This window comes from Passer domesticus, chromosome 6 (genome assembly GCF_036417665.1).
Source record: "Passer domesticus isolate bPasDom1 chromosome 6, bPasDom1.hap1, whole genome shotgun sequence".
Lineage (NCBI taxonomy): Eukaryota > Metazoa > Chordata > Aves > Passeriformes > Passeridae > Passer > Passer domesticus.
In genome coordinates, this window is record NC_087479.1 from 24,426,100 (window position 1) to 24,444,584 (window position 18,485).

Below are 18,485 nucleotides of genomic sequence, written 5' to 3' on the forward strand. Positions count from 1 at the left end.
GCCTAGAAGTCTGAAATCAAAACTTTAAATTCTCTGATTTTCTTTAGCCATAACTAGCTGACATACAGATAGGGATCCAAGGAAGTTTTAAAATATGTTTTCAATGCTAACTAGCAAAATTTTAAAATAAAAACATGCTGAAAAGAAGTTATTTACTTCGCAAAGTGTAATACTTTTCTTCCATCATGTATATCTTCTGCTTTAATTCTACTTTTTTTTTCTTTTCTCATGAATTATTTCACAAATTTACCCTTTTTTTTTTTTCACTTTTTACTTTGAACAATTTAAAAATCACCAGATGTCAATCTTTGGATTATTTGTTTCTGTAGACTGTTGTAGCTTCATTTCAAAATGCCCTTTGTCTTCACTTTTCAATTCTTTCCATGAGGCTTGTTTAGGTAAAACCTATCAATTACAGGGTTACCTTTTAAAACAGAATTCTAATATTCCTCAAAGTAGATAACACTTTTATGGGGTACCTTTCTTATGTTCTTTACAATATAATTTTGTGGAGTCACTTACTTATCATAAAGTCAGTACTAAGTAATAATAAAAATGCAAACACCCATATTTACAAGCTTCACTATACCATGTGTTACACACTGCAGTAATTAAACATTAACTAGTAACCTGAAATCGCAGCAGCATGTGTTCTCCCCTCCTCAAAGAACTTAATGCAGGGGGATAAGTTTTTCCTTGAACACACCGTCTGTTCTTTATTAGGTTCTGCTTGTCCATTAGAACTCTCCCCAAGGTTTTTATGAGAGAGACACACAGAGGCTTCCACAAATCCAGTTTGGTTCACATAATTCTAGATTTTAAACCATTTATCCAAATTTGGTAACATTCTTAGAACTGCAAGACAGGAAGCAAAAAAACTGTGAAGTATTAACGATGCTTCCTTTTGGCAAACAGTTTAAGTAGTAAGGAGCCTCTTGCCCTCTCTCTTCAGCATTTAAAGGATTTTATACTTCCTGTACTCATAAAAGGAGAAAAAAAAAGTTGTTTTTTAAAGGTCATTGTTATTACACTATGTAGCTGTCTTTAAAATTTGGTTTATTCTTCCTTGAAAAACAGAATAAGCATGTTAAATTATTATATCCATATGCCACTCTGTTTTGAAGAGAAAAATATGTTTAGGACATCAATAGAAAGTTTAAGCAGTAGTGTAGAAAAACAACAATTTCCTAACAAGTATTTCAACCATATCCATAAAAACAAATCTATCCGTGTTTTTGACACACCTTTCTTTCCGGGTTTTAATGAGCAATGAACACCTCTACCAAAGAGAATAATGTACAGAGGTAAAAACACTGGGCAAATATCCAGGAACAAACAGAAAACTTCATATTCAAGCCAAACAATCTGCGTTAGCTTTCGGCTACTGGATATAACAATGACACAGAGTGCAGATTTTTCTTTTGTCTGAAAATAAAGCAAGCAGTTATGTGAAATTAAATAAGACTAAAAATTATGCCTGTATTTAAATTTTTTTCCTAAAATGTTGATTAGATTTGACTTTCCCTTCCCCCACCACAGAAAATCTAGGAACTCTCTTTTCCATCTATAATATTCACACTACACCATATTCTCAGTAGTTTGTTATTAAGTGGAATGTCAGCCATCTGTTTTTCAGCTAGAGAGTTTATTATCTGCTCCATTTTCCTGAAGACAATTACTCCTCCCTTTAGTACAAATATTTTGGTGACAGCTATTAGTACTATTAATACTCTATGAAGTGTGTGTGATCTATGAGGAAACAACTTTACCAAGCTAACACTTTCTTTCTGAACAAATGATACAATGAATTTATAAAAGCACTCCCATTCATGTTTTTTAAACATCTTCATGAAAACCTGAGAGATTTTTCATCTACTGGGTATACTTTATACAGAGTCTCTTTTCAATAATAAGAATGCCCAGCTTCATTACATTAGCAGTTTCCACAAGCACAGAATACAAACTGTCTCCATGCTTGCATATCTATCCAAAGAACAATTAACAACAAATATAAGCACATGTTCACTTTCAGGTATACACTTAAAAACCTTTCCTTCTGAGAATTCATATAAACTTCATTCACTGGATATATGCCATCATCTGACAAAATTCATTTTAAGTACCAAAAGAGCAGATTTTTCAAGAACAGCGTAGGTCCCTGGTTGAGGTGAATGTGAGACTATCTCCAAACACGGAGAGGGGGTAGTATTGCTCTGAACCAGCTAAAACAATAAGTGGTATTTGAACTGCTGGTTGAAAGGTAGAGGCACTGGTAATCATTATTTCCCCTTGTTTGTTCAGGACCTTCCAACAAAACAAACAACCTTTTTGTGATTGGATTGACATGGTGTTAACAATGCATTTAATGCCCAAATCAGTATGAATACAGGTAAAGCTCCTACTAATACCAGTACCAGGATGTTAAAGCCATCTATTTTCTAAGCAACTCTAAACAGCCACACATAAAAAAAAAAGTCAAATCTTCCCTCCTTTAGCAAATAAAGCTAACATTCACTAGGCCACGTCATATAGCAACCACGGGTACTGTATGAGCCATAGAGCCATCTGTTAAACGCTTGCCTACTGTACCTGCAATCCTTTCTGCAATCTTAGCTTCTGTAGCTCTATCTTGCAATTCTAAGTCCAGTTTCATTGTCTTCAGCTCCTTGTCCTTTTCAGCCAGCTTATCTTGAAGCTGAATTGAGCAAATGGACAGTAAGATTCTTATCTGGCTGAAACTGTCAACAAGTAATTCAACTACAATAAAATTGCAAACAACAATTTCTCACCCCCAAAATACAAACACTAAGCATTAAACCAGAAGTTCAATTTATTATTTTTATTTGTTTAAAGAAGAAATGTTAAGAATAATTTTTTTAACATCTGGGCTATCTTGCTGTGTGAGACAAGTAGCAATGCACTTGCCATTGTTTTTATTTGGGATTCTCTTTCTCAGGTATCACCAGCTGTAGTCCTTCTTGCTAAGGAAGTTCAGAATTGCATGGAATATAATGTAGGTGGTTGCATTAATATCCTGTTTCCTACCAAGATACAGACATCACAGTCTGAAATGACTGGTGTAAATGCTTATTTTTTCATGTTCTTCATCAGATGGAAGATTGGTATTCTTTCACATATCAAGGCCTTTCTTTTAAAGGGTATTCACTAAATCTGTTCTTGGACAGATTGAATATTCAATGACACTTCATGGAAAGACTAGAGACTCTTAGATTGTTTAGGCACATGCAACCACAGCTAACACTAGAAGCAATGCAGTGTTCAAGGAAGATGGAATTTTCTCCTCTTCAATAAAGCTGAGTTATCAGGGCACATTAATTAGATTCTACCCATGAAATCCTGGTCTAGTCTTTGGTCTTCATTGGTTTTCACCCAGGGTGCAAGAATCTATGTCATTGATCAAAAAAGTCAGAGAGTAGGTTGGAGGGGTCTTTTTTAATTCCAGAGAAATAGTTGTTAAGCAAACACTAAATTCCAAAATTACAGGAAGCTAGTGATTGGTACACTAAAATAAATAACAAAACTAAATCATGCACAGTTTAAAATGTATGTTTTGCAAGGCAATTATAAAAAAGCAAATATTGGTATCTTGAATATCTCAATTGTACCTTTTTATTTTTGGCCCTCAGAGTGTCCAATTCTTTTAAAAGGAATGCAGTTTCTGTTCTTCCACCTAAATCGTCAGCATTATTCCATGAGGATATAAATTCAGGGAGCATCCTGTTATCCTTTCTTTCTACACTGCTGCATTTTTGAAGGAAAAAAAAACCAAAAAGAAAAACAATTTAAAACTTGTTGTTATTCCACCCCTCTGAAACAAAATACACAGAAACAAATTATCAAAACTTGTTAACAAACTTGTTAACCACTGCAAAAATACTAAATAGTCAGAAAAAATGGATGTCCTTCAACCACTTCTTAAAGCTGTAATTCTGAAAAGAATCTGCAAATCTGGAATAGTAAATAAATATCCTACACTACTAAGGCAAAAACCAGATGAATATAAATGGGCTATGAAGCCTATAAACAGCAAATGCTTAAGGAAAGCAAATACTAAAAGCCACTGCTTAATACAGAGAAAAAAGTAATAAAACATTTGGGGATCAAAGGGATGCTCAGGTCTAAGCAAACCAAATTTTTTTGTGGGATGATTCCACAGAAAGTGATGTGAGAATATCTGTTAAAAAAATCTAGGAATTTATCTTGAAGAAATCTGTAAAATGATGGTATGATTCTAAATATTATAAGTGACAACAGGAATTCCACACTGTGTGCCACTTGGAGTTTTAAAATAACTTATTAGCCATAGACAACTTAAAATAAGACAAGATTCAATGGCCAGAAAAATTCACTCAAAGTTAGTCGCTCATAAAACTTCTTGGGTTTCCATTGATACTCACAGATCATTCAGATCTCATTTGTAATATGGCAGCAAAATCAGGAAACGAATTATTAGAAAGGGAACTAGCAAACATTTGTAGCACTTGCTTTCTTTAAGCAGTTTCTGGTTATACACTTCATAGCTAATAACTGATAAGAAGTAGTCACAGAAAAGCTATACCTTCTGAACTCCTGCTTCCACTGTAGACATTACTTTATGTGTAATTCACCTCCTAGATAGATAAAGGAAGCTATCTATTGCTCCAGAGAGTCATTATCTCAGACAGACAGTTGTCTGTACTCAGTCACCCTTTTTTCACCTGCTTCCACTGTACTTATTTTCTCTTCCCTTCTCCTTAAAACTAAAAATGACAAATCACATTGACAGTACCAGGACCACCATCTAAAACACAAATCAACACTGACTTAACATTTACTGCGTTTTTCCATATCAAGAAATGTTAACATATATTCTAATTAAAATCTATTCGGGCAAAGATAGGTTTTGGCATATAGCTTTGGGATCCTACATATAACATACTTGGAGCTGAGATGGTTCAACATGATCACTGCTGTGGGAGGTTAATCTTAGTGTTCCAGGCAAGCCTGATTGTCAGTGGGAGTGGCGCTGTTGAAATGAAAAATGAACAATTTTTGGGTGACTCTGTGCTGGGCTGTACTTAAGCAGTTTGGATTATACTTGGCATTTAGTGCAGGATGCATTGCCCTTACAGCAAATTTCAGCTGCTAATGCAAAAAGGCAAAAAGGAAAATGAAAAAGTGTTAAGAATTGGGTTTGGCCCAAAGAGTCACTGTTAGATCATAATGAAGATAGTAAAACTGGGTGTAGAATCTGCTAGACAGGTGAGGAATCAGTGTATTTTTCAAAACTATGTAATAGGGCTTTGCAGCCTTGATCCCATTTTCAAAAACAACTCTGACACTCAGTTGAAAATTGGTATTCAGACTGCCTAAGCCACTCAAAACTGGCTAACCAGTTGTCTAGTCAAAGGTATAACTAGCTACTTATACCTTTGTACATTGCGTCAGATATAGAATGTGAATATATTTCTTAAGACTGCTATAGAGGGCCACTACTCAGTAAAAACACTAGTGACAAGAAATGACCAAAATTAATGACACAATAAAATCTTCAGAGTCTGTGTTAAACTTTTCAATCATATTAGCCAGTCCTCAGATTCCTGTCACAGACTGCTACAAGGTATTATAGCTTCTCATCTTCACACTTCCAGCTTCATGTGACTTCACCCTGCTTTATTCCTGCTTCCTACTCACTCATCACATTTCAGGTGCTTGTTGTGTAAAGCCACAGAGACTACTACGTTTTCAAGATGTGTTTTTATTCTGTTCAGCATTCATTTTCAAAATTCCCTGTAGAGATCACAATCATTGAAGTACCCACAATGTGTGAAATAAACCATTGCAATGATCATATTTTCTATGAGTGCTAGAGAATACAGAGCTGAAATGCTACATTCCACAAGGGAAGAAAGGCAGATAAGGTGAGTCTAAGTAAAAAGTTGACTTACTGATTGCATGTGGGAAGCAAATTTCCCTATATTTACTTAAAAACCCATGTTTACATTGTCAATAATTTGAATCTTAAAAAAACTATCTAGAGGGTTATTTCTTGGGTTTACCTTGATTCTTCTGAACCAGAATTACAGTCAGTTAGGAATCCTCCTCTTTGACTGGTTACTCGCAAATCTGAAAGTTTCGGTGCTTCGGTTTCTGCCTGGATCAAAAATTCTGTGTGTTTTTGGGAATTCTTATAAAATTGAAGTTCAGCACAAAAGTCTTCTTTTTTCTGATCCAAGATGTATGTTTCTAATTGGGAAGAGAAGCAAATACATTTTCTTCATGAAGAATGAAGTACAAACTTGAGATTTTTCATTTGAAAATGAAAAGAATATAATACAGTATAGAATATATAAGAATATAATACAGCAGTAGAAAGGAACAAGTGATTTAATTCCAGATTCACAACTTCTTTGTCCCTTCACTAAGGAATGAGAGCTGTTACCTAGAGCATGGATGGATGTAGGTAGGAATTACAACCCATTTACTGGATTTTTCTCAAGGAAACGAAAAATTCATCATCATTTCCTAATCCCCCCTCCCCCTTAAATGACTTCTTAAAATAATGCTGACTGTAGAAAATTATTTACCTATCTCTTCTACAAAATTCAGCTCTACTATAGTGAGATATGATGAATTTCTGCAATAGAGAGGGAAATTTTTAGGTTATAACTAGACTCCTACTTATAGTGAGGTTTCTTTCAAATCCATTTTGGCTACAAAAGGAGTATCATTAAACTGTAATTAGTGACAACAAATTTAAAGCACCATTATTCATTCCTGGAGAGTGTGAGGTACAGGCTCATACAACTAAAGAACTTGAAGAATGCAAAGCAGAAATTGTGCCAAAGGGAAAAATTATCTGATTAAAATGTTGAGTGTGATAGCTAGTTCTCTTAGCTTGGCTACTAGATATTTTTAGGACATATTTCTGATATCAAGGCATTTAAATGAAAGAAAGATCCACATACCACGAATGCTCTTTCATAAAGTAAGAACAAGTACCTTTTAATTATAGAATTATATTAAAAAATGAGAAGGAAGCAGCCTAAAACCACTGGAAATGGAAAAAATGTGCATATATTTTTCATTCTTTCATTTAGATTAGTAGAGAACAAACATTGGAGCTTTTGCTTATTTAATAAAGTTAGTGTTTCCAAACGTTTTGGATAAAATATAGGGCATATATTATTTGATCCACCTTATAACATCCTCCTCAAAAATAATAAGAAACTGTCTACACAGTTGAAATCAATTAGAAATAGACCAAAAATACAAATCAATCACTATCAAGTTGCCCTTCTGCAGGTAAACACAGTAATAAGCACAGTTTCCAAGTAAAAAAATACCGAAAACTGTTTCTCAAGTGTATTGCAACAGATTCCTCTTTCCTTAAATGAGGAAAGACACAGCCAAGAGCTCAGGAAACAGCCCAAGGGCACTAAGAGATGACTTGGGAATTGGCTGGAGTCAATTTAACAACTTCCAATATGAAGATATGCATTACCACCTCCAGGAAAAAAGTTATGGGACCCACTGCTCATCTGTATTCTCTGCATCCACTTCAGCACAAACTTATTTGAATCCACTCTAACCATTGCTGTAAACTGTAACCACTGATCTTTACACTAGAAAAACAACAATCAACAGAGTGTCAGCATCTTTGTTTCTGTGCATGTGGGGACCATTACCATAAAATATTTTTCGGTAAGTCCAACACTGCTTTCAGTACTGTGATTGAAATATGTTCCTCATATTATTTCACAGCTAGGGCAGAAAGAACACAAGGCCACAGCCACCTGGATTCTTCAAACAACTGTACACTGGCTTGAAATCCGGCAGGTTTTTGAGCAGATTTCCTCTGAAGTGCTGCTACATCTAAAAACTGGATTTGATCTCTTACTCCTCCTTATAGTAAGGAGTAAGGATCTCTAAAGAAACATATATTAAAAAAAATCACCAACTATACTCTAAGAACCTGAATCAGTTTGGGAGTGACAATATATAACAGCAAAATTTTAAATCCTTTCCAGTAAGTTCTATCTGAAAACTAACCTAGTCTGAGTTTCCATACTTGCAAAGCATTTCATAGGGAATCATGTTTCCCATTTGATTTATATTATAAAGAACTTCCTCTGAAATATCCTGTTCACTTCTCTTGTTTCAGATGCAGCGTCTGTATAAATGCAGTTGCAAATTATGCTGCAGGGGAGGTGCAATGCTTCACTTGCCATGACAACTTTTCCTCCTCCTCCTCTCTAGGGCATCCACTTATTCTATAAGCTATATATATATAAATATATATATATATATATATATATGTATATATGAAGCGCCTCAAGTGAAGTGTGTCGCATCCTGTGGAAGAATTCAAGCACAATGTATATCTGTTGAAATAACCAGTGACAGTATTGCCAGGAACCTTTTTTCCTTGTTTAGCACCATGGTATTCTAATTTGGCCCTATGAAAGTTGGAGAAGAAAAATCTCACTTCAGAGAGCTGAGAAGTTTTGATGATGTTTTAGGCTGCTTCTCTTCCCTTAGCATGAGAGCAAGTTTTTATTCTTTTCACAGTTCCTGTTTTGTTAATTTGCCCCTTTCATTCCAGGACTTAAGAAGAGACCACAGAAGAGTCACTGAAGTTGGTAGAGACCACTGGAGATCATCTTGCTGGCACCTCAATCATTTGTAACAGGAAGTTGTCCCCACCACCTTCTAGATCACCTGAGCCTCTGTTGTCCTTCCAGCAGGTCATTAACATCACTCCACTACTCCATGAGAACCTGGACCTTTGAACATGAGAGTTCTTCTCTGAAGAAGGCCTCATTTACTTCACTCAACCCTCCTCCATGCCCCTCCCTCTCAGAAGAAGGATCAAGGCAAACACCACCTGGATTCCCACACCCTTGATCGTCATGCCCGAAGCCATACAGTCACATGCAACACTTCCCAGGCCACCCCAAGAGAATCACTAATGACTACATGGAAGAGCAGCAGGGAGCAAGAGGGTCAGATGACCATCAGCAGGCTTTCTATAATATTCTGAATATGAGATGTAAACAAGAGGCAGAGGTCTCTAGATGACAGGTCAGTTCAGCAGGCAGATTTTTATTTTTAAAACCAGAAGTGAACATGACTGCATGATGAGGTAAATATCTGCATTAGCAGTTGCACTTCTGCTAAATCCTTGGGCCATGTCAAGATACGTGTTTTTAACTGTAAATTACTGCAGCTAAAGAAAAAAGAGAATTTAGAATAGTACTAGAACTGTGTAGAACTGTGTTGGCATTTATTAATGCTAATGCTGCTTCTTTAGACAATATACATTGGCAGGACACATTTTCATCCAGATTCAATTTCCTCAAGCACATGGGTAAGACTAAGTAGCATCACAGGAAGGCTGTAAGTGGCATTCTTGGAAATACTAGGTGAACACAGAGGATCTGTTTTTTCTTCACTGGCTTTGTAAGAGAGAAGATGATGGCAGCCTCTTCCACCCAAAACTGAAAGCACTCTGCCCAAACACATTAATGTGAAAGGATTTTACTCATTTAATAAAGCTGTAATTTTTTTTTAAATCAACATGCAAAATTTTTCAGTAGAATGCTTTGGGGAAGACACTTTGAACACTGTTAGATCAATGGACATAGGATTAATTTTATTTTTAAAACCACTTTATTCTTCATATAGCCCATGACCCCCACTTCAAATAATTTAGGCTTTGGTACAGGGTAGCTCTTCTTGTTGCTAAACTAAGTGGCAATTTTAATCAACACACTTCAGTGCTTTTTTCCTCATGCCTCCTGCAAATCGTATTGTGCACTAATTACCAATGCTGCAGACACACACTGGGGAGTAAGTAGCATTTGCAATAATCAGGCTGCACAGGGAACATCAGAGAAAGGGTAAAACAGCCTTGCAAGCTTTGGAAAAAAATATGTCGATTTCATTAAGTGGTACCACCACTGCTGATTCTGTTTCTTGAGTATACTAAACAAATTTTTTTCCATATAAAATGGTACAAGTTCAGTAGCCCAGATTAATATTTCACTATAGGGAGAAGCTGAACAGCTGATCTTCTGTATGTATTTATCTTGAATGAATAGCTTGTTCACATTGCGGGAAAGAAAAGCAAATGTTAAGAAGAAGGAATATGAAGACACTAGAATTAAATCTGGGAATTGATTGTGAGGGACGTAAGGGGAAGATAATGCTGTCATGGCTTGAAACAGTAAAGGCAGAACAGAATCCAATGTTGTTAAGCTGGGAGTGGTTAAAAAGTCGAGTAAAAACATTAAACACCTCATACTGTGCAAGTACCCACTATTCCTCACAGCTTCTTCTGAGAAGCACCGAGATCAGGGAAAGCACAACATTAGAGAATCCCACACCAACAGTGATAAATGCACAGAAGGTGCAGATTCAATAGACGACTAAAGAGGCAATAGCATCCCTTGTTATACCACTCAGCACATTCAGCAGTACCACCATCCAGCAGAAGCTGGGTGGACACCCCCTTGCCCCTGTCTATAGTCTTTCAGCACCCTACTAAAATGCACTGATCACTTCAGAGGTTTGCAGGGAATCTCCACAGAATAAGAGAAAACAAACAAAACCCAATGGAAGATGCACACAGGCTACAGATCTGGTTGTAGATAAGTATGGGGACACTAGAACCTCCAGGTGCACCAAATCAGCTTCAAGTGTAATAGTACTTACAGCTTGCTACCAATAGCTTACTAATATTTGTTTTAAACTGGTCTGTGGCACATACATAGTATGTTCTCATCTGTCTGCAAAAGACTGCATGAGTGAATGACACCCTAGCAGGATGGCAGTAAGAGGCATAATAGGGAAAAGCAAAAGCAGAAAGGAAGAGAATGAGCCATACACCCTGGGAGCAGGAGCAAAGATAACTGCAAATTCAGTAGCTACAACACTTACAACACTGTCAGATTAAATACGTTTGAAAAAATGTAGAACAAAACATTGTTCTGTATTTGAGGAAGTCAACCTCAATTAATAAAAGCCTTCAGAATTCCTCCTGTTAATGATAGAATCATAGAATGTTTTGGGTTGGAAGAGACCCTAAAGATCATCTAGTTGCAACTTCCCTGCCATGAGCAGGGAGGTCACACATGAGGTCATGTTGCCCAGCGGCTCATGCAGACTGGCCTTGAAAACTTCCTAGGACAGGGCATTCATAAATTCTCTAGACAACCTGTTTCAGTGCCTCACCATTCTGTGGGTAAAGAATGTCTCCAAGTATCTTACCTAAATCTCTCCTCTTTTAATTTGATATTGTTCCCCCTTGTCCTATCACTATCTGCCTGTGTAAAAAGTTGCTCTCCCTCTTTTTTTTATAAGTCCCCTTCAAATACTGCAAGGTCCCAGTGAGGTCTTCCCAGAGCCCTTTCTTCTCAAGGCTGAAAAACCCCATCTCTCTCAGCGTGTTTGTCCTCACAGGACGTGTTCTCCAGACTTCTGATCATCTTCCTGGCCAAGTCTGGATTTGCTGCAACAGGCCCACACTTCTTTTATTTTGGGGTTCCCAGATTAGATGCAGTACTTAACATGGGGTCTCACAGGGGCAGAATGGAAAGGTGTAATAATTTTCCTCAACTTGCTGCCCAGACTTCTTTGATGCAGCCCAGGATGCTGCTGGCCATCTGGGCTGCAATAATATATTTTTTCTTCTCAGTCTAAACAAAAACACAACTTCAACGCCTGTGAGGGTTTTTTTTGGTTGTATAACATCAAACATTTTGAATTTCAAACAAGAGGGAATATTCACCATCCAACAAAATTCTCTATGCAAAGAGCCACCCTGGCCCTATACAAAACTGACCTGTTTTCACTGGAATAATAGGACACACTTCCTACGATTTAAAAGAAGTTGAGCTTGCCCCACTACAAATCACACATCTACAACACTTGCTGTTATAACTATTTATGTAAAAGCATTACTTTAGAACTTCACCTTCATTTCCATTTGACTAACTGCTATTCTTTATTATTGGCTTTCAAATTATCTAATGTTTTTCCGCCAATAATAAGAATAAAAATGTAGCCTGATGGCTACTAAATTTTCAAGCTATGCAAATGAAATCAGTACTATGGCTGAATATTCCTTTTTGAGCTGAAAATGATGAGTCAACCATTTTGTTGAAAGACAAACATTCATTCACTAAGCTATTTGACTACTGGAACTTCTACCAAACAGGATGACTGTGAAAGACTCAGACTGTTCAACAGTTTGCCCTTTACTGAATGATTAGAAGGCATAAATCCTGAAAATGAGTAGGAACTGAAATTCAAGGCTTTTGTACGCATAAATATGCAAAGAAAGAAAATGAGTCTGGTGAAAGAAATCTGATCCTATTGTCTGGCATTAGTGATAAGAGTTGGTTTAGGTGTTATACATTTTCAGAATGCCTGTATTTTCCTTTTTCATTCATATTTGAGCTAACACAGATGCAATATACATTATTTACATGCATATGTCAGAGGTGTTCATTACTTTTGACTCATTTCCTCACTGGTTTATCTTTTCCATGACCTACAAAAATTTTTTCAGAGTTAATCCTAAGAAAAGTTGCAGTACCTAATTTTCAAGAAAGTAATTCCTGTTTCAGGAAAACAATTACAAAAGGTTAGTAATAAAAGGTCCATAATACATGCTTTCTCCAAAACAAACAACATGAAAAAGTGAAGCTTTATTGTCTTTGGACTTACTACAGATTTACTTATGTTAGCAATTAGGCCTCTTCAGTGCAGTGTAGTATACTGAGAAGAAGTAATCTGCAGCTAAGAGCAAATGGCTGTCCCTTATGACGCACTTTTCCTGATGTTATAGAGAAAACTGAGCAAGCTTCAAGTTATTTGGTATCCAACATTATTCAGTAAGAATCTTAAGATCTCACTAAACCACTTCGGTAGCATGGAAGAATGGCAGTCATAGGAACCTGATAACAAGCAAAGACTGAGCTCAGAGTAGATTTGTAATACAAAGCTAATTCCTTTTATTTCTCTGTGCTCTGCCCAGCCAAAGTACCATGCGTTACCTGCCAAACCCTTGGCAGTAGCAAAGAGGAAATCACAACGCAGGTGCATTGTACCTTCAGTGCCCCAACAATACATGACCATGTGCTCTGCAGAAAGCATCATGGGTCAGCTCAAAAGGATGGGGACCATCAACTTACTTTTAACTCTTACTCATAAAGGTCCTGGATTTATCTCTGAGATAGGATATCTCTTTCACTTTAAGATACACAAGACAGATGTTCATTGAAATAAGCCTTGGAAAGAACATTTTTATAGAAACTCTTAACAGTTATTTTTTAGGAGTGCTGTGACAGTAATTTAAAAGCCATTGAGACTAAGGCACAGAGTGATGAAATAACTGCATTGAGGTTATTGAGCAAGGTATGTGTCCTAGTTCCAGCCAGGACAGGCTTTATTTTTGCAGCAGATAGGAGGGTGCACAGCCAGCACACAGAAGTTGCTTTATACCAACTCACACCATTGCCAGGGGCAGGTGAAAGGAACTTTCTTCCAGGAGGAAGGGGCTCCTTCTGGGCATGAAAACGTGGCAGAGGGAGCTGTCCGGTATTGCCTGTTATGGGGGAAGGGATGATTGCGGACTGGGGGTGTGGTTTCTGTGTGAATCGTTTCTTTTCTTATTCCCTCTATCATTAGTATTGTTGCTGTTACTTTTCAGTTTCTTATCTCATTGCTGTACCCAGTAAATTGCTCTTATCTCAACCCATGATCTTTGCTTTTCCTGCCTCAAATTGGAGGGCGGAGAGGGAGTGGCACATGGTTTTAATGGAAGAATTAATTGGAGAATACCATTCCTAAACGAAGACAGCCCTAATTGGAGCCCAGGGTGAGGCACGAAGGGTTGTGATTCAACAGATCTGCCCAGAGCAGGTTAGAAACAAATGTGATCTAAGTATTTGTTGTATTAGCTCCAGAGTCAGTGGTCACAATGTTGCTTGGGCTGTTCAAATGGGTATTATATTATTATACATAACTGTGTATATATTCCCATATATGCTCCTCATGTTGATCTTTTTCAGAGCAGGGAGAGGGATCAGGATTCCTTTGCTGCTGTACTGTGGGATATCAGCTTATGACACGATAACATCAAGGACAATTAAAGTAATTTGGGATGTGTATTCAGAGTTTCTCTCCTATCCTTATTCAGGTACTAACCCTGGGGATCCATTAACAATTTTACCCAGTCTGTGGGAAGAACAGGGGGGATGACTTTCTCCAGCTTTTCACCCTCTTTTCCTCCTTCAGAAGGAGGAAAAACAGCTTTTGAAAATTTTTAAATTTCTGCTGGATGTAAAGGAAAGCATATTCTTGTTGCTAAGTCTACCACTTCTCCTCAGTGCAGTCTACACCATATTTAGTCAGGACAGAGATTTCTAGGGAGGTCATTCAGAGATCTGCCCTGAGGGTGTATGGTCATGAATTCTCCAATGGAATATAGGAGAAAATGGTCCAATTTTTGGGAAAATTTTCTGCTCCAATGGTTTGGCAGTTCACCTCTGAACAAACACAAGACCCTGTTTAAAGTGACAGAACACAGCACTGCAAGGAAAATGCAGTGGCAACTCCAGAGAGGAGCAATTTATTGCAGAGTGCTGGGCCCTGGCTACTCTTTACTGGACACAGTTCAATACTAGAGAACACCCTCCAGGGGAGGAGTAGGAAAGCAGACCTGCAGGCACCATGGCCTCTCAAATTGCAGCTGAACAAGGAGGACAACCCGTGCCAGTAGCAGTTGCCCCTATACAGAAGAAGAAATCCAAAACCTAATCAGTTTGCTTAGTGAGGAGTAAAGAGGAAACACGGCCCACAGAACAAAAGGAAGAGTCAGGGCCAGAGATAACCGCTTGATCCCTATTACCTCAGGAGTGGGTATTTCAAGGACCCAAAAAGCGTCATTGGGCTTTTGGGATAGCTACTGTGGAGACAGAAGAAATTAGACAGCTGAATACCTTTCCTGGTGTCTCAGAAGACTCTGTTCATTGAGTGTCAGGAGTCCTAAGTGGGCTTGAATAGGAAACCCCAATTGCCCAGGGATTTTGGTTCATCACTAACAGGCCTGAAGGCAAAAATTTTGGATTATCAGGTGGAAAATGTCCAGGTTCCAGCAATGACAAGGTTAATTTTTGTAGTAGCCAGGAGGGGACATGGCTAGGACACAGACATTATTCTATACCATCTCACCTCATTAGGAGTCTTTTCTGGTCCAGAAAATGTGTTGGAGGGAGCCATCCAGTACTGACCATTATTGGGGGGGAAAGGGAGGTCTATTACCGAGTGTGCTGTGGTGTGTGTTTTCCTCCTGAATTGTTTCTTTTCCTATACCCTCTGTCATTAGTATTTTTGTTGTTACTGTTTGTTTTCTTATCTCATTGCTGCTCCCAGTAATTTGCTTTTCTCTGAACCTGTGATCTTTACCTTCTGTGGCTCCAGTTGGAGGAGTCGGGGTGAGCTGCATGAGGTTTTGGTGGGAGTGCTGAACTGGAGAATACCATTCCTAAACCATGACACCATAACAGAAAGAAAAACTGCAGAAGTTGAAGGTACTGGATTCACACTGCACCTTGGAGCCTGTGCTACCTCACTGATGGCCCTCTCTGCTTTTTTCTCCTGCTCAGAGATGTCAAATTCTACTCTTTTCTGTCAGAGATGTTTCAGAAACTAATATCTACTGTACTTCAAGAAAAAAATACCACTTTTATTTATGAATGGCTAACTAACATTTACAGAATAAAAAAAATGAATTGTAACTAAAATAATATCCTTTGACACTTTATGACGATAATTTGAATTCACATGACAGGTTAGGTTACAGTATTTGTATACTGGAAGACAGTTGTGCAATGTACAATATAAACAAACTTCCTGTAATTTCAATATTAGGCAGAATAAAGGAAATTATCTTTTAAAATTATATTATCATTCTAATGCAAAGAACTTCCAAACAATTAAAACTGCTTTAGAAGTCAGTCAGGTGAACACAACAACGCAATTCAAATATTGATCAAATATGCAATTCAAAAATTGATCTCTGGCTACAGCTAAGCATTTAAGTTGTCCAATAAACTGAACAATGAGAACCACATAACCTTCTTGCAACTTTGTTGAGAAAGTTATCTGCATATGCAATAAGAATAACCAAAGCTACATTATGCATCAATGTTTTTGCTTGCTCTATATCCCATAACACATAAATACACAAAAGAAGAAGAGGCTTGAAATATTTTGTCTGCTAAAATATGGACAAAACTCAGAAGTTTAATGGTTTGGGTTTTTTTAAATTCCTTAAAGAGAACAGTGAATTCTGTTTTAGCAACATAAGTTGGGGGACATCTGTGTTGTTTTGAATGCTTCTGTATTCACCTATACTTGTGTGGAACCCTGACAACACCCTTCATAAAGAAATAAATTGAGAAAGAGATTAAGAATGGTTGGCAGTTATTCTGGCAAAGGCAATTTTTTACAATTCTCCAAGGATTCTGATTATTTTAGTAATGATGTTCCCTTGCCTGTCTCTCTCACTAAGTCTTTTGTCCTCCTCTTCTGCATCTAAACAGCAATTGTGTACAAACTGTTGAATATTTAAAATGGAAAAATGCTACACAGTCTTTAAAATATGTGGCAAATCATTATATTGGTATTCACTGCAGTTAATCGTGATGCATTTATTAATGTGTAAATATCAGACATTTCCTTTGGCATTCCACTCTCCGTTTGCAATTCATTAACATATTGTTATTTTAAAATATTAGTCTCTGAGAAGACACCAGATTTTCATTGGACTGGTCTCACAGTTGAAAAAGCATTTTTATATTCTGAATGCATCAAAACAGCAGAATCTCTAGGCAGACAGTAAGTGGGATTCACTGAAACACAATGTTAGTTCTAATGGATGGATGATTGTGTTTGGTCTTCAGAAACTTTGAAGTATAGGTAAGTCTTGATCACACAAATTAATAAATCCTAAAGCTGGAGTTAACAATAACCATTACACCCAAATTCTGCAGCTTAGCCCAGCCAATTTTTCAAAAGGTCAGGTTGTGAACTGGAGAAGATCAGGGAGGTCCACCGCATAGCTTTGTTGCCAGGCATCTCTCGTCTGGATTGTTGCAGGCATTTATTAGTATTCGTCAGCAGACTCAACAAAGCAAACAAGAAATTCAAGCACGAATAATAAAATGAAATGCTGCTATATAACCCTTTGTCATTCAGCAAATATGGGACTTTTTAGCTACATTGTTCCTAAACCTGGGTTACTACTTTAATTTTTCTCCACAGTGCTGACTGAATGAGTATGCATGTGTGTTAAATGCAGAGCTCCCTTAACAACTGCAGGACTGCCATTTAATCTGTTGGTAGATGGACCATTTCCTGTGGGAACTCCAGCTATGATTTCCAGATCCACCAAATAAATCTCAGATTAAGATTCCAAATGAAACCTGCCTTTGGCAGATAAAAAATGTCAAGATGGATATAAACAGTAAAATTATAAATTATCTAGGTGTTGCACGATGACTTGATGTGCGTTTTTTGTTTACACTTTCCCTGATATCACAACTATACAAGGCATTCATCAAATGTCACACTTTCATAATACTGGAGGCATCATTAAAACTGTTTGGCTAAGGACCTTGAAGTGTTTAAGCAGTAGCTCAAAAGTATATTTGTGCAAAGTAGAAGAATAAATTTACATATCAGCAGCAGCTCATAAGGGATGGGTAAATATTCTGTTTATCTCTCATTGTAATTCAGGTTAGTTTAAATACAGGGTTTCAGGATATCATTACAGCCTATATGGAGTCATTACATAATTTCCAAACATAGTGTCTGCTGGAGTTTTACTAAGCATGCTGTGTTTATGTTTTCTAAACCAACTAAAAACAAAGTAAACCCTCCCACTCCATTTGTCTTTTGCTATTGTCATATCAGACAATTGCTTTTCACATATAACCCCCTTCCATTATCTAAATCTTAATGATCCAGAACTCCCTTTTATCTAGGCAGGGTCATGTTTCCCCATGCCCATTAATTATAGTGAAAATTCTCTTATCCAAATGTACTCAACCTCCCCTACCACACACAAACAATTAAAGCTTTGCTGAATTAAGAGTTCTAAACAAAATCCCAGGAAACTACAGCTTTAGAAGTAAAGAAAAAATATTGCAATTTCAAGTGTCTGACAATAAAAGAAAGATCACTCTGCATAAAGTAGCCATAAGACGCCTTGCCCCAGCAACCTTTACTCCAGTAGTGTTCTACTAAAGATGCAGCTGAACTCACAAATAAGAGTTGGCAATGCACTCCCTGAAGAATCTTTTCATATTTTTTAAATATTGTTGCTCTGAACTTAAGCCTTATTCTACCTGTTATAAAAATAGAAGCAATGAAGGTTTTTAAAGAAGAAAATAACCAAATTCCTCTTGCACTTG

The 18,485-nt window shown here is 37.1% G+C and overlaps 1 protein-coding gene across 9 annotated transcripts in view; it reads right to left on the reverse strand.

Moving 5' to 3' along the window:
• The window catches only part of MIPOL1 (mirror-image polydactyly 1), a 189,200-nt gene that overhangs the window by 132,789 nt on the left and 37,926 nt on the right, over positions 1-18,485 (reverse strand). For all 9 annotated transcript variants that reach the window (XM_064423914.1, XM_064423911.1, XM_064423912.1 and 6 more), the window contains 3 exons: positions 6,060-6,246; positions 3,627-3,762; positions 2,590-2,695 (listed from right to left, as the gene is read on the reverse strand). In XM_064423914.1, coding sequence (XP_064279984.1) covers positions 2,590-2,695; positions 3,627-3,762; positions 6,060-6,246 — 429 coding nt within the window. The remainder of the gene's footprint in view (positions 1-2,589; positions 2,696-3,626; positions 3,763-6,059; positions 6,247-18,485) is intronic.